This window comes from Oncorhynchus tshawytscha, linkage group LG03 (genome assembly GCF_018296145.1).
Source record: "Oncorhynchus tshawytscha isolate Ot180627B linkage group LG03, Otsh_v2.0, whole genome shotgun sequence".
In the NCBI taxonomy this organism is placed as follows: domain Eukaryota; kingdom Metazoa; phylum Chordata; class Actinopteri; order Salmoniformes; family Salmonidae; genus Oncorhynchus; species Oncorhynchus tshawytscha.
Window position 1 is genome coordinate 66,095,440 of NC_056431.1, and position 17,395 is coordinate 66,112,834.

Sequence of the window (17,395 nt, forward strand, 5' to 3'; positions counted from 1 at the left end):
CAACTATTTGACGTATTTTTTTCTGCATAGGAACAGTGGTGGAAAAAGTACCCAAATTTCATACTTGAGTAAAAGTAAAGATACCTTAATAGAAAATTACTCAAGTGAAAGTCATCCAGTAAAATACTACTTGAGTAAAAGGCTAAAGTATTTGGTTTAAAGTACAAGTGTAAATCATTTTAAATTCCTTATATTAAGCAATCCAGACAGCATCATTGTCTTATTTTAATTTACGGATAGCCAGGGGCACGCTCCACCACTCAGACATCATTTACAAACGAAGCATGGGTTTAGTGAGTCCCTCAGATCAGAGGCAGTAGGGATGACCAGGGATGTTCTCTTAATAAGTGTGTGAATTTGCTCATTTTCCTGTCCAGCTAAGCATTAAAATGTAAAGAGTACTTTAGGGTGTCAAGGAAAATGTATGGTGTAAAAAGTAAATACTTTTCTTTAGGAATGTAGTGAAGTAAAACTACTTAAGTAGTACTTTCAAGTATTTTTTACTAAAGTACTTTACAACACTGCATAGGAGCAGGTTGAGAAATTGAGTTTTATATGAAATATGTGACTCTGTGATGTGGTTTCCTCTATACTGACTTTTACTAGACATGTTTTGCTTAATTTCAAAGGTTACTGTGACACATAAGTGATTATATGGTGAAAGCAACTGTGATGAAACTACTCATCAAGCACATCACAAGGTTTGTAACAATCAAGACAACTAAAGACACAATCAAGACAACAAGGATTTAATTTCCCTTTTTATTGGTGGTAAAAACATAATCATAAAAAGTGAGGGAGCAAAGGGTCAAGCATACAGAACATTTAAGAGATATATGAATGATGAGCACCAGGGTTGGGGTCAATTCAATTTCAAATCCAGTCAATTCAGGAAGTACACTGAAATTCCAATTCTCTTCAATGCTTATCAATGATAATTTGGAATTTATATTTGGTTTACTATATGAATTGACTGGTATTGACAAAAACCCCGATGAGCACTACAGTTTGGGCACATTACAGGGACAAATCAAGACCCCTTGATAGCTGTCAAGACACAGACTAACCTGTCAGGCCAACTTAGCGCAATGATGCATACATTTTTTTGCCTTTGAAACACAGCATCCCATGTCTCTCAGTCTCAAGCTTTACACAGTACTTGTGCGCATGCCTTTACAGGGCTTTCAATATTGACAGACTAGTCGCCGGATGTCAATTTACTGAAACCGTGACAACAAACTAGTCCAGCCCTCATTCCTCCACTGTTAAAAGACAAAGAGTCAGTAGAGATCCTCCGTCATGCTGCAGTCTCACACAAGGGCTTGGTTCATACGTCTAAATGCTTCACAACAGCTGTAAATATTGTGGTCTCAGAAGGAGCTGCAGTCTCTATCGTTTATTCTCTGAGGCCAGATAAACAAAGTAGAGAATTGCTTTTATTTTCATTTATTTTATTTAACTAGGCAAGTCGGTTAAGAACAAATTCTTATTTACAATGACGGCCTACCCCAGCCAAACCCTAACGATGCTGGGTCTGTAGTGACACCTCTAGCACTGAGATGCAGTGCCTTAGACCGCTGCGCCACTAATTGTTTGTGTATTTGAGAGAAAATGTATACACCTGAGTGTCTTTGAAATGGAGAGAGTATGCATGTTTTGGCCAGAAAATGTGTGTTGGATAGACCATCTGGAAAGACATAATAGCCAGTGATTGCATGAGGTAATAAATAAATAACAGAATATACTAATATATGCATCCTAAAGACAGAGAGAAAAACAAAAACAGTTTTCCCCTAGCCTCAAAACCCACAAAACATCCTCATCACTTCTTCTTCTTCTCCTGTGTGGAGTCAAACCAGGCGTCCAGCAGCTTCTTGCTGTAGTAGATCTGCCAGGCGTGCACCTGCACCGCCACCACCATCACCAGGTACATGACGGTGACCGCCGCCCAGCCAAAGATGAAGCGGTAAGCCTTGCCGTGGCGGTACAGCTGCTGGGCCTCGCCGAGCATCTCCATGGAGCCGTAGAAGAGTGGAGCGATGGAGAACAGGCCTGAGCTGATCATGGAGATCACCAGGTAGCTGATGTTGTTCTTGGGCAGCGACAGGCTGCCGGTGACCAGTGGAAAGAGACTGATCAGGTAGGGGTACTCCCATCTGTAGGGCTCAGCCACTGTATCGCTTGGCACCAGGTCAAGTTTGCTGACGATCACCTGGGCCGCCACCAGGAGCCAGAGCAGCAGGTGGACAAAGTTGAGTTTCCGGATCTCAGACTTTAGCGAGGCGCTGGAGACACAGGGAAAAGGGGGAAAGGGAGTTGAGACAGTATGGTTAATGGATAACTATAAACAATATGGTAATAGACAGGCAGGCACACTCAGACAGACAGAAAGGCAAGCGCAGACAGACAGACAGGCAGACAAACAAGCGCAGAGACAGACACAGGCATACAGCCAGCCAGCCAGCAGACAGACATGACTGATTACCTCATCTGGTAGTGTGAGGCCACCTTCTCTCTGTGTTTGAAGTCACTCCCATCAGTACCTGCAGCTCGAGGGCCCACACGAGACGTCATGGTAACAACCTGCTTACCCAAAAACCATACAACAATAATTTGTCTTATTTGACTTGTTGTACATTTTATAATTTATTTTGCCCACATCTGATTAATCAATAATGAGCATGCGTTCTTTACATGCATTTAATCCATGACAATGACAAAGAGTTGATCCATGCAGACAGACTGAGATGTGATGATCAGTCTTCTATTTCTACACTTAAACAATTGAATATTAGAAGCTCGTCTATTATTTAAGTTGTTTTATCAACCGTAATATAACATCAATAGATATGAATAGTAGCTAGTTGTATATTTCTCTGCCTCTGGCAACTGGGAAAGCTTTGCTAACGTTCGCTATTTAACGTTAGCTAGCATAACTTTCACAAGCAGTTGGTCAGGTTAGCGAGCTATGTTACGCGGATTCATTCATTGTCCTCTTGGAAAGGAGGTTACCGAGATCACACTCTCGCTGCATAAATGTCTTTGTATGCAAACATTTCACCTATTTATCGGTTCATCCATGTGTCATCCATATTTCACCTGCTAATAAATTGTAATGCTAACGTACGTTAGCAATCGCTAACTGGCTAGCGTACTGAAAATTGCCTTGAATGCAGTAATTCACCGTACAGTAGTTTAAAAATAACAATTAATTGAGGATTCTTACCGTTTGTTACTGAGATGCTGAATGAACGTAGTTAGCGAGCTACTACAGTACCTAAATATGCCTAAATGCCAAGATGAATAGAAGCTGGGTGAATAGATAGAAGCCGGCTGAATAGAGGACAAGACACACGCTTTGTGCGCACTGCGCACGCGCATCACATCAGTCGCAGCATCCTTTTTCTCTCAACATCCTTCGTGAGCCTTTCGAGACTGGTCCATTGACTATTTTTTTGTCTGCTTCGTTTTCCATCACGGAAACATAATTGTTGGTAAGACACCAGACGCGTTTCCTTTTGTGTTTTGCGGAAAAAAGAAAGCACCTCTTTAAACGACGAAATACAATAACACATTTGATTAAAATGAACATTACGTTTTGCCACACCCTCAAGTGGTACTCAATAGATGTGCCAAAAAATGTGTGATAGAAGAAGCTATAGGATGAATCCTATTTACCTTATTCATCTTTGTCTTGAGCATATGATACCATTTAATAACCATGGGCGAGTCAACTTAGAGTATCTGTCTGTCTCTGGCAGCACAGAATGCTCATCTCTTCTCAATATGGCATATCAGTCAAGAGCAATATGATCAAGACAGAGCCAGAGGATATTTACTGGCCATCCGGGGCAAGTAAAATTACTTTATTGAATTTTGACTGGTGAACTGGACTAATCTGATATGCACTTATCAGTATCACACAATAAAATTATACATGTTTTGATATATGTTAAAATAAGAATAACGCATGACCTTTTAGTTAAATCATCTTTATTTAAAAAACAACATCTACAGTATAACAGTAAAAACATAAAAACGCAAGGTTTTGTTTGGTTATACTGTGTTTAGCTTGAAAATAAAAGAGAGCCGCACACTCTAGGAGCTCAGATGCAAAAATGTAATTACCAATGTTTCGACAGCCAAGCTGTCTTCATCAGGGTATAAACAATAATCTGATATGTCAGCGATGTGTCGCACAAACTCAGCCAAGTTGTCTTCATCAGGGTATAATCCTTGGCTGTCGAAACGTTGGTAATTACATTTTTGCATCTGAGCTCCTAGAGTGTGCGGCTCTCTTTTATTTTCAAGTTTTCTACTCCGCTAGCCAGCACCTCGTCTTAATAGGTGTTCATTTATTTTTCTTCTAGATTATACTGTGTTTAGCACCATTGAGTGAAATAAAGATAGAAAACAGAATTGATACCTGGAGTCAGGGGAGGGGTAGAAGGGTAGGGATGGGTAGAAAGGAAGGGTAGACTAGAGGGGTGAGGTATAGGGATATATAGGTGGGTGAGAGGTGAGAGAGGGGGCATGCAGGAAGGCATTTTCACCCTTCCCCCTCTCTCTTTTGACATTCTATTCTTTGTCTATATTCGTTGTCTATAAGTCTCCTCACTAACTTGTAACCACAAACACCTCCTCCTGGTTTATTTTGGGCATTATTCTCGCGAATTGACATCAAAGTATTTATTAACCTTCAATCTTAACCTCCACATACAGTACCTTTAACCCAATGACTTAAATTCTGTACTGCTGAACCCAGAGGGAATAGGCCTACACACCATTTTCCCCAGAGTAATTTATTCATTCAATTCTGTTTTTCAAAAGTTATTCACAATTGATTATCAATTCCTATCCTACTTCCATAACCGTATAGGCCATCTAAATGAGTGTCTATCTGTTGGTCAAACTTGTTTCATACCTCTGTCAGTATAGTACTCCTGCTTCATTCAGCTGACAACAGACACATACAGCAAGAAGGGGCTTTGTAATGAGAGCAGTGGTTTTCATTTTTGTGGGCTAGTCAGTGTCTGTTGGAGCATTACTCTTTACGTGCCACAAGAGGCATCGCTTTGAGCCAATACACCCATAATGCATTATATTCCCATCCATTTCATGCAACAAAATCACCCCTATAAACATCACAGATGATGCTTGTCTGCAAAAGTAACAGCAAAAAATAATCACACAAATCAAACAAAAACAAAACAACAAAGTTATGTAACAAACTAAAATGTCACATAAATGATAGAACCACTTTATGTGAATCTTGAACTGTCTCTATTGGTTTTCAATTGCCATTTTATAAGTACCGTAATACAAAAGTTCAGGTGCCAACATAGCTATTCATTTTATTTTCTTTAGTTTTCTTTTTAAAGTTATCCAATTTACATTCTTTGCCACAGTTTTGTTTATGGCAGCTGCCAGTTTGAATAGGAACATGTAGGGGCTGGGGAAAACACAATACTAAATATATACCTCAGATATCCCATTCTTTCTTCTACAGTCTCCACATCAGTCTGTGCTGTACTATAAATCAAACCAATATATATCACCACATTTTACAATATATGAACCCAGTTGCTGTAATGGAATATTTTAATGCAGTGTTGTTGTGACAACTTCTCAGACCAGTAAATAGATACAGCAATCTTTGTACCCCAACATAAATTGTTATTAAAAACTGCATATATGTACCCTCACACAAGCACACTCCTCTCTCAGAATTTCCCTGGGATGGTCCGACATGTCCTCCCGTCACTGTCGATCTCAACAGCGTCAATCTCAGCAGATAATTGATGTTTTTAAAACAACATATCAATTTAAAGAATTCTATAATCAATGTTTACATTTCTCCAACATTCTCTCTCTTTGTGACCATCTCTTCTTCTCTGGAGGTTGGTGTTCTTACATGGGGTACAACAAGTACCCAGAGAAGGAGGAGTGGACATATTGGCCAGCGTATAGTCCTGCGGCCTGGTCCGAGGGTAGCTGGAGGTACACAGTGTCCCCGGGCTGTAGAGGCAACACTGCGCTCCCCGATGCCTGATCCAGGAAGCCCTTTTTATACTCATCATATGTGTACATCACAGGCTCATCGTTCCTCATCAGCGCCACCCACACGTTGGCCCCTTTGCAGCTGATGTGGTAGGCAAAGTAGTAGATCCCGGGCATGTCGCAGGTGAACACGCCTGTCTGGGGGTTGTAGTTCTGACGGCCGTTGTACAGGATTTTGTCAAACACCACAGCCGTGCCCACAGGTGGGAAGGGCGTGGTCACCAGAGCCGTGAACGCGGGCATCTCCAGGCCGTTGGGGCCCATCACTTCTCCTCCGTTTCCTCCATATTTTCCCTTCTTGCCATAACCGGCAGTCTTGACTCCGTCCAGCTCAGGAGGAAAACCCATCTCAGGGAGGACTGCTCCCATGTCAGTGGGTCCGGGAGGCCCTGGGGGACCAGGTGGACCTGGCTGGCCTGGGCTTCCCGGTGGTCCTCCAGGACCTTCTTTACCTGGAGGTCCAAGAGGACCAGGGACACCTGGGTTTCCCTTACCATCAACGCCGGGAAGACCAGGAGGTCCGCTGTCACCTTTAGACCCAGGAGCACCAGGAGGTCCGATCGGCCCACCTGCACCTCCCAGACCTGGAATGCCCTTAGGACCTTGGGGACCCTTCTCGCCTGGAAGTCCTCCCTCTCCCTTTGGCCCAGGTAGGCCTGGAATGCCAGGGGCGCCTGGTAACCCTTTGTATCCGCCTTCCCCTTGGGGTCCTACAGGCCCAGTGGGACCCCTTGGCCCAGGCTCTCCTCCCTCTCCAGGGAAGCCATTCTGACCAGTCAGTCCAGTAGGACCAGGCTCCCCTTGCCCACCAGGCAACCCCTTATGACCTCCTTCTCCAGCCTCGCCTTTTGGCCCTGGTTGACCCAGACCTCCAGGGGGTCCCATAGGGCCAAGGGGACCAGCTGGTCCAATTGATCCAGGCTGTCCTAGGATACCAGGCAGTCCTCCATGGCCCTTGTCTCCCTTTGGTCCTGGGCCTCCAGGCATCCCACCCATCCCCTTATCTCCTTTGGGTCCTGGGAATCCTGGTTTTCCGAATCCAGGCAATCCAGGCTTCCCTGGAAAACCTGGAGGGCCTGGGTGCCCTTTCCCACCGGGCATTCCTGGTTGTCCTGGCAGACCATTCTGGCCAGGTTTTCCCTGCCCTGGCAGCCCTGGTGGACCGGGCTCTCCGCCCTCTCCTGCTGGTCCAGCCAGCCCCTGCTCTCCAGGGAGGCCTGGTTTCCCTGGTCCTCCTGGTGGCCCTGACATGCCATTCATTCCAGGCTTGCCCACACCAGGCATCCCTCCCTGTCCTGGAGGTCCAGGAGGTCCTGCTAGTCCTTTGTGGCCTGGCTGTCCTGGCTGTCCAATCCCCTTGTCACCCTTGGGTCCTGGTAATCCTGGTAGTCCCGGCAGGCCTTTGTGTCCTGGCTCTCCTCTGGATCCTGGTTGTCCTGGCAACCCCCCAGCCCCTAGTTTTCCTATCCCTGGAAGACCTGAAGGACCAGGGGACCCCTGAGGCCCTGGCTGCCCCATCGGACCCTCCCTCCCACTGGGGCCCAATTCTCCAGGTACTCCTGGCTCTCCCATGCTGCCTGGCTTGCCTGGAATTCCTGGGAGTCCTGGTTTTCCTACTCCAGGGAATCCTGGGGGACCAGCGTGGCCTGGTTTTCCTTCCCCTCCTGGCTGTCCTTCCCCGGGAGGTCCTGGAGGCCCAGAGGGACCCTCAGGTCCGGGAGGCCCAGCTGGGCCCTGCTCTCCTGGCAGACCCCCAGGGAGACCTCCCACTGCCCCACTGGGGATGGTTTGACCTGTGGGGGATAAGATGTCCATTCAGTCTAAACATTCCAAGATGGCAGAGTGTGTGTGTCCTAACTCGAGTTAGGTTAAGGTAATAAACATTGAAGATTGACATAATTTTAATATAAGTAACATACTACTGGCCTACTTTTGACCCGAGTCACATGTCATTTGAGATTGCCCTTCGGTCTCACCTTTATCCTGTCCACTGTTGACTACTCCACCCTTGTGGGGGTTCGTCTTGCCCATGTGCATGGACATCTGTGGGATCTCTTTTCTGTACTGGGGGTACTGCATGTGTGGCATCTCTTTTCCCGGCCAATGCTGCTGAGGGTGCTGCTCCTTACCCCCTATGCCCATGTGGGACAGGTGTGGCGTGGGCTGATGCTGCTGTGGGTGCTGCTTGTGTCTGTAGTACGCCCCCGCGTGGACAAGAGGTAGTACTGCAAGCTGAAGCAGAGCCACTAGGAGAGGGAGGGGGGCGGAGAAGGGAGGTACAACCATGGCCTAGGGAAGTCACCAGAGGAGAAGTCTGTTAGTTGATCAATTGATCACAAAGTCAATCAGTTAATAAAGTGAATATAATTCACAATGCAAACAATCAAACATTCAAACATGGCGATAAAATCCATAGGCCTGTGACTGGTACTATGATTCATACCCTGGTAGATCTTTGCATTGCTCTGCCTTCACCTGCTGGACACTAACGTGTAATGCATCCAACATGCATTATATAAACCACCACCAGCACTGGTGGAAAAAGTACACAATTGTCATACTTGAGTAAAAGTTAAGAAGTATATGTTTATTGAGTCTGCCAGAACATAGGCAGTAGGGATGACCACGTTCTCTTGCTAAGTGTGAGTTTCACAATTTTCCAGTTCTACTAAACATTCAAAATGTAACGAGGACTTTGGGTTGTCAGGGAAAATGAATGGAGTAAAAAGTATAATAGTAAAAGTACAATGGTAAAAGTAGAAGTTGTCAAAAATATAAATAGTAAATTAAAGTACAGATACCCCAAAAAACGACTGAAGTAGTACTTTCAAGTATTTTTACTTAATTACTATACACCACTGACCACCAGTCACGCAACACTCAACAAAGGTGCCATCCTTTTTAAACAATGGAAAGTGAAAAAGGAGATTATGTTGCAGGATATTCTTTTTAAACATGCTCAATCTTACAACAACACTGCTGACTGACTACACTTTTCCTTGGATTTCAAACAGCAGAGGAAGCAACATGAGAAAATGACAAATAGCCATTTTACTCAAGATAGGGAGGCGGTAGAAAGTCTTGTCTGTTATTTCTCTTAACATGTTGTTTCTTTGATAAAATAATGAACAATACAATGAGGCTGATTTTGGCTGGGCTTTTACTGTGAACCTCCCGGATCTTCCTATGAGGGCGCTCGATCACAGGAGGTTAGTGGCACCTTAATTGCAGAGGACGGGGTCGTGGTAATGGCTGGAGCGTAATTGGTGGAATGGTATCAAATACATGTTTTCCATGTGTTTGATGCCCTTCCATTCTCTCCATTCAAGCTATTATTATGAGCCCCTCAGCAGCCTCCGCTGTGCTCCATTAAGACCCAGCTACACTATGACATAGACAGACAGTAGATAGTCCTCAAACTGGGAGTTGTTGTATCTTGGCTTAGGCCCTTTTTCGTGTTACTGTAGTCGAGTAAGTTTCTATCAAAACACATTTAAAATTCCATGCTAATGTTTGGGTTTGACTCTAATAATGAGGATTGTGTGAGAAGTAATACTGACTGATTGGTATGAAGGTTATTATAATTTTGTGTTTTTCTGTTATATTTATATATATATTTTTATTTGAAATTATGTTTAGTTTCAGTTAGTTTTTAGTTTCAGTTTTAATGTTAGGGGCAGAAAGCATGCTTGGGAAGTTAGGAGCACTTGGTTGGCATAGTTTCTGTGTGTCTTCTGTGATGTCACTTTAAAGGGATAGTTTGAGATTTTGAATTTCAGATTAACTTGTGGATACCATGTTTATATATCTGCATCCAGTATGAAGGAAGTTAGAGGTAGTTTTGTGAGCCAATGCTAACTAGCGTTAGCGCAAAGCAATTGCACAGTTTCTTGTCAGCAACTTCCTTCAAACTGCACACAGATACATCAAAATGAGTTCATCTGAATCTGTGGAAGTAGATAAAGGGATTCATTGCCAAAAGTCAATCTCAATGTGACTTAGATTTAAAAGGAATAGAGCCAAGACTGGTGCAAAACAATGTGTTGGAAAGAAACTCTGTTTACACCAGTTCGATGCGTTTTAACTTTAGTAGTACATGTAAGAAGAATCAAGTTAGCAACCTAGATGTGTTGTTCACATACCCATGGTTAGCAGATATTATTGTTCACATACCCATGGTTAGCAGATATTATTGTTCACATACCCATGGTTAGCAGATATTATTGTTCACATACCCATGGTTAGCAGATATTATTGTTCACATACCCATGGTTAGCAGATATTATTGTTCACATACCCATGGTTAGCAGATATTATTGTTCACATACCCATGGTTAGCAGATATTATTGTTCACATACCCATGGTTAGCAGATATTATTGTTCACATACCCATGGTTAGCAGATATTATTGTTCACATACCCATGGTTAGCAGATATTATTGTTCACATACCCATGGTTAGCAGATATTATTGTTCACATACCCATGGTTAGCAGATATTATTGTTCACATACACATGGTTAGCAGATATTATTGTTCACATACCCATGGTTAGCAGATATTATTGTTCACATACCCATGGTTAGCAGATATTATTGTTCACATACCCAGATATTATTGTTCACATACCCATGGTTAGCAGATATTATTGTTCACATACCCATGGTTAGCAGATATTATTGTTCACATACCCATGGTTAGCAGATATTATTGTTCACATACCCATGGTTATACCCATGGTTAGCAGATATTGTTCACATACCCATGGTTAGCAGATATTATTGTTCACATACCCATGGTTAGCAGATATTATTGTTCACATACCCATGGTTAGCAGATATTATTGTTCACATACACATGGTTAGCAGATATTATTGTTCACATACACATGGTTAGCAGATATTATTGTTCACATACCCAGATATTATTGTTCACATACCCATGGTTAGCAGATATTATTGTTCACATACCCATGGTTAGCAGATATTATTGTTCACATACCCATGGTTAGCAGATATTATTGTTCACATACACATGGTTAGCAGATATTATTGTTCACATACCATGGTTGGTTAGCAGATATTATTGTTCACATACCCATGGTTAGCAGATATTATTGTTCACATACCCATGGTTCAGATATTATTGTTCACATACCCATGGTTAGCAGATATTGTTATTGTTCAGATATTATTGTTCACATACCCATGGTTAGCAGATATTATTGTTCACATACCCATGGTTAGCAGATATTATTGTTCACATACACATGGTTAGCAGATATTATTGTTCACATACCCATGGTTAGCAGATATTATTGTTCACATACCCATGGTTAGCAGATATTATTGTTCACATACACATGGTTAGCAGATATTATTGTTCACATACCCATGGTTAGCAGATATTATTGTTCACATACACAGATATTATTGTTCATGGTTATTGCAGCAGATATTATTGTTCACATACACATGGTTAGCAGATATTATTGTTCACATACACATGGTTAGCAGATATTATTGTTCACATACACATGGTTAGCAGATATTATTGTTCACATACACATGGCAGATATTATTGTTCACATACACATGGTTGTTCACATACCCATGGTTAGCAGATATTATTGTTCACATACACATGGTTAGCAGATATTATTGTTCACATACCCATGGTTAGCAGATATTATTGTTCACATACCCATGGTTAGCAGATATTATTGTTCACATACCCATGGTTAGCAGATATTATTGTTCACATACCCATGGTTAGCAGATATTATTGTTCACATACCCATGGTTAGCAGATATTATTGGTTAGCAGATATATTGTTCACATACCCATGGTTCAGATATATTGTTCACATACCCATGGTTAGCAGATATTATTGTTCACATACACATGGTTAGCAGATATTATTGTTCATATACACATGGTTAGCAGATATTATTGTTCACATACCCATGGTTAGCAGATATTATTGTTCACATACACATGGTTAGCAGATATTATTGTTCATATACACATGGTTAGCAGATATTATTGTTCACATACACGTGGTTAGCAGATATTATTGTTCACATACACATGGTTAGCAGATATTATTGCGAGTGTAGTGAAATGCTTGTGCTTCTAGTTCCGATAGTACAGTAATATCTAACAAGTAGTCTAAAAACTCCACAACAACCACCTAATACACACACATCTAAGTAAAGGAATGGAATAAGAATATATACATATAAATATATGGATGAGCAATAACAGAGCAGCATAGGCAAGATGCAATAGATGGTATAAAATACAGTAAATACATATGAGATGAGTAATGCAAGATATGTAAACATTATTAAAGTGGCATTAATTAAGTGATAGTGGCATACTCTCCATACTGATGGAAGGATGGAGAGGCTATTATTCATTTCCAATGGTATTTATCGCAACCTGTTCACCAATTGCTGTGTGTGTTTGTACACCTCTCTCTCTCTCTCTCTCTCTCTCTCTCTCTCTAACTCTCAGTCCTTCTCCGCAGGTATTTTACCTGTGTGTGTGTGTGTGTGTGTGTGTGTGTGATGTTATATTTAACCTAGACCCTGTGTGTCAGTGGGAGGAGGATTGTGACATTTTCCAGGGTGAATGAGTCTGTAGGAGTCTCCCCAGGCTAAATCGAACGCACCTGCACTAACACCTCTCAGCCACCAGGGGGACACACAGGATATGGCATGGCTCTTTCTCTTTAGCCTGGTTTCAGCAATACCCTACATTCCAGGTTGTTTCTGTCTATTCCGGTGTTGGATAGTAGTGAGCTACATTAGTAGTGAACACCTAATTCAACTAGTAATATAACTACAATTTTCAGTAGCTTGGTGGTAGTTGAACTAAATTAAAATCTGTAGTGGCTGTAGTGTAGCAGGTTGAGAGCTTCAAGTTCTTTGGTGCACATCACCAACAAACTAGAATGGGCCAAACACGCCAAGACAGTTATGAAGAGGGCACAACAAAGGCTATTCCCCCTCAGGAAACTAAAAAGATTTGGCATGGGTCCTGAGATCCTCAAAAGGTTCTACAGCTGCAACATCGAGGGCACTGGTTGCATCACTCCCTGGTACGGTAATTGCTCGGCCTCTGACCACAAGGCACCACATAGGGTCGTGCGTACGGCCCAGTACATCACTGGGGCTAAGCTGCCTGCCATCCAGGACCTCTACACCAGGCGGTGTCAGAGGAAGACCCTAAAAATTGTCGTACCAGGGAATTGTCCCAACCACCCCAGTCATAGACTGTTCTCTCTACTACCGCATGGCAAGCAGTACCAGAGTGCCAAGTCTAGGACAAAAAGGCTTCTCAACAGTTTTTACCAGCAAGCCATAAGACTCCTGAACAGGTAATATTTGCACTGTGTGCCCCCTCCCCCACCCAACCCCTCTTTTACACTGCTGCTACTCTCTGTTTATCATATATGCACAGTCACTTTAACTATACATCCATGTACATACTACCTCAATTGGCCCGATCAACCAGTGCTCCCGCACATTGGCTAACCGGGCTATCTGCATTGTGTCCCACCACCCTCCAACCCCTCTTTTACGCTACTGCTACTCTCTGTTCATCATATATGCATTGTCACTTTAACCATATCTACATGTACATACTACCTCAATCAGCCTGACTAACCGGTGTCTGTATGTAGCCTCAATACTTTTATAGCCTCTCTACTGTATATACACCTGTTGTATTCGGCGCACGTGACAAATAAACTTTGATTTGATTTGATGCAGTGTAGCTAATTACTGGAACTACACACTACATTTCTGACAGTTTGCCTAATTCTCACTTTTTGTGTTTAATAGGCTGAATTACACATTCTGTTAATTAACATATACAGTCGGGTCAGAAATTATTGACACCGGATGAGCAATAATGACTGTATACATTTTTTTTTAAATTTATTTTATTTATTTTACCTTTATTTAACCAGGTAAGCAAGTTGAGAACAAGTTCTCATTTACAATTGCGACCTGGCCAAGATAAAGCAAAGCAGTTCGACAGATACAACGACACAGAGTTACACATGGAGTAAAACAAACATACAGTCAATAATACAGTATAAACAAGTCTATATACAATGTGAGCAAATGAGGTGAGAAGGGAGGTAAAGGCAAAAAAGGCCATGGTGGCAAAGTAAATACAATATAGCAAGTAAAACACTGGAATGGTAGTTTTGCAATGGAAGAATGTGCAAAGTAGAAATAAAAATAATGGGGTGCAAAGGAGCAAAATAAATAAATAAATTAAAATTAAATACAGTTGGGAAAGAGGTAGTTGTTTGGGCTAAATTATAGGTGGGCTATGTACAGGTGCAGTAATCTGTGAGCTGCTCTGACAGTTGGTGCTTAAAGCTAGTGAGGGAGATAAGTGTTTCCAGTTTCAGAGATTTTTGTAGTTCGTTCCAGTCATTGGCAGCAGAGAAAATAAATCATACTGAGCTACAATTTCTCAGAGAAAGAGATTTTGTTTAACAAATAAATAAATAAATTAATTACAGAGTTTACATGGTGAGTGCAAAAGTTACAGAGGGTCAAAGATCACACCACAGAGACATTCTAACCTCTCACCAATACCAATAACAGGGGAGGTTAGCATGTCCTGGGGGTATGATCTTTGACCCTCTGTAATTTTTGCACTCACCATTATTCAAGATTCATTCAGGATTATCCATAACAAACTTTTGGTAAAGGATGCAGTGATGAGTAATACAATTGTCTCCTGTGATAAAACGAAGGGTGCTATGATAAATGGAATCCAGGGGTTTAAGAGTAGTGACAACAAATGCAACCAAGTGCCTATGCAAAGCCCTCCCTCGGTCAATCAGAATTTCTTCCACTGTCTGCCTGTCACCTGAATATCTTTGCCAGTGTGTGTGCGCGTGTAGGCTACCTGTCCATCCCCCTCCGACGCATAGCTGTAGCCTACTGAAGTTACTAGCCCCTCCCCCTCCAAAGCATAGCTGTAGCCTACTGAAGTTACAAGCCCCGCCCCCTCCAAAGCATAGCTGTAGTCTACTGAAGTTACAAGCCCCTCCCCCTCCAAAGCATAGCTGTAGCCTACTGAAGTTACAAGCCCCCTCCAAAGCATAACTTTAGCCTACTGAAGTTACAAGCCCCTCCCCCTCCAAAGCATAGCTGTCGCCTCCTGAAGATACAAGCCCCGCCCCCTCCAAAGCATAGCTGTAGCCTACTGAAGTTACAAGCCCCACCCCCTCCAAAGCATAGCTGTAGCCTAAAGAAGTTACAAGCCCCGCCCCCTCCAAAGCATAGCTGTAGCCTAATGAAGTTACAAGCCCCACCCCTCCAAAGCATAGCTGTAGCCTAAAGAAGTTACAAGCCCCGCCCCCTCCAAAGCATAGCTGTAGCCTAATGAAGTTACAAGCCCAGCCCCTCCACAGCATAACTGTAGCCTACTGAAGTTACAAGCCCCGCCCCCTCCAAAGCATAGCTGTAGCCTAATGAAGTTACAAGCCCTGCCCCCCTCCAAAGCATAGCTGTAGCGTTGTGACGTGATTCAGAAGATAGGGAGAGAGATTTTTAATTAGAGAAGAATGCATTAACTTTTTAAATGCTAGTTATGGATACTATAGTTATTACATTTTACATTGGATTTATTATCTACAAAAATCTAAGATGTGTCCATAGAAGCCGCTCCTCCGTAGGTATAATTCTGTGGGCCTAATTCAGACAATGAATGTCATCACAAGATGCCAGTGCTTCAAGCCAAGCCTCCTCCTCCTCCCTCTCTCCCCACCCGAAACATTTCAAATGCATCTCGAGCCCTACTCGTCTTGTTCTTCGTCTATGATATGGCGGTTCGCAAACAATGTTAGAGGTGCATGCCGCCACCTACTGGATGGGCTGAAAACTTATCAACATGAATGCTAAATAATAGGGAGAAGAGAAGGGTGAAAAAATATACTTCTAATATTCAAAAGTTTTTAAAAAATAACTAAAAGTACTCCAGTTAGATTCAAATGTCTACTCAGATCCCTACATAGGCTCAGGAACCTGGGAGGAGGAACCTCTTCATTCCCTATTCCCTGCAACATATAGGCTGTAAAGTCCTGGAGATCCAGAAATCTTTTTGCCACCTTCACAATGTCTAGTTTCTTAGATTTTATATCAGTTTGTCCAGTGCATTTCATCACTTGCGCAATAAATGCAACAAAGTCCACCTACTTCACTGTTAATGTTTCAGGATCCTTCTCCTGAATGGCATTTACTGCATGCTGTGGGCCATCCACTACCATCTCATCTACACTCACTCCTTCAGCTATTTTCACTGCCTCCACATAGGAGACCTGCTGGATAGCCCTGATCCTAGCTACTGCAACCTCCTTCCTCTTTACTGGGCACTCCGGGAACTCAGGAACGTGATTCCCATCACAATTACAGCAACGTGCTTCATCTTCAACTACGACATATTTATTCCTTTGACAAACACTTGCCACGTGTCCATACTTTTTACAATTGTAACACTGCAGTGTCTTCTGTACATATGGTCTCGCTGCAAATATCACATACCCAAGTTTCACGAGTCAGAAGAAACTCTTGATCAAACGACAACAAAACCGATAGGATTTCCTCTTTTTTTCGATCTATAATTCAAGTCAGTAGACATGTGTCTACCACTTCTGGCATGTTCTTCCAAAGCCACGAAGCCTCGATATCCTTCAAAACGCCAAAATAAAATGCCTTTAATTGGTGTCCTACTCTGAAAATCATAGCTTTCCACATCATATGTTGATCTTTGTAGAGCCACAACGCTTCCTCCTTTTGTTCTTTTGACTCAGACAAAATCTCCATTCCCTCAAGCCCTTGTCCTTGTTCTTCCAGCTCTCCATGCGCCCTACACTTGTCTTTCCATCACGTACAGAGGCCAGAAAAAGTATGTGAAAACCTTTGGAATTACCTGGACTTCTTTATAAATTGGTCATCAAATTTGATCTGATCTTCATCTAAGTCACAACAATAGACAAACACAGTGTGCTTAAACTAATGACACACAAATTATTGTATTTTTCTTGTCTATATTGAATACATCATTTAAACATTCACAGTGTAGGTTGGAAAAAGTATGTGAACCCCTAGGCTAATGACTTCTCCAAAAGCTAATTGGAGTCAGGAATCAGCTAAGCTGGAGTCCAATCAATGAGATGAAATTGGAGATGTTGGTTAGAGCTGCCTTGCCCTATAAAAACATTCACAAAATGTGTGTTTGCTATTCACAAGAAGCATTGCCTGATGTGAACCATTCCTCGAACAAAAGAGATCACAGAAGACCT

General features: G+C 42.4%; 2 protein-coding genes across 2 annotated transcripts in view; both read right to left on the bottom strand.

Moving 5' to 3' along the window:
• Positions 1–733: 733 nt before the first annotated feature.
• LOC112234682 (protein jagunal homolog 1-A) lies at positions 734–3,421 on the bottom strand. Its single transcript, XM_024402934.2, has 3 exons — positions 3,227–3,421; positions 2,486–2,583; positions 734–2,285 (listed from the first exon to the last, which is right to left on the bottom strand). Exons 2-3 carry the CDS (start codon positions 2,572–2,574, stop codon positions 1,823–1,825), a joined length of 552 nt encoding a protein of 183 aa, XP_024258702.1. The 5' UTR covers positions 2,575–2,583; positions 3,227–3,421; the 3' UTR covers positions 734–1,822.
• A 561-nt stretch (positions 3,422–3,982) lies between these two features.
• The window catches only part of LOC112247088 (collagen alpha-1(VIII) chain-like), a 28,869-nt gene continuing 15,456 nt past the window's right edge, over positions 3,983–17,395 (bottom strand). Inside the window, exons 2-3 of the mRNA XM_024415747.2 lie at positions 8,037–8,349; positions 3,983–7,853 (exon numbers count right to left, since the gene is read on the bottom strand). Coding sequence (XP_024271515.1) covers positions 5,911–7,853; positions 8,037–8,346 — 2,253 coding nt within the window. The 5' untranslated portion in view covers positions 8,347–8,349 and the 3' untranslated portion in view covers positions 3,983–5,910. The remainder of the gene's footprint in view (positions 7,854–8,036; positions 8,350–17,395) is intronic.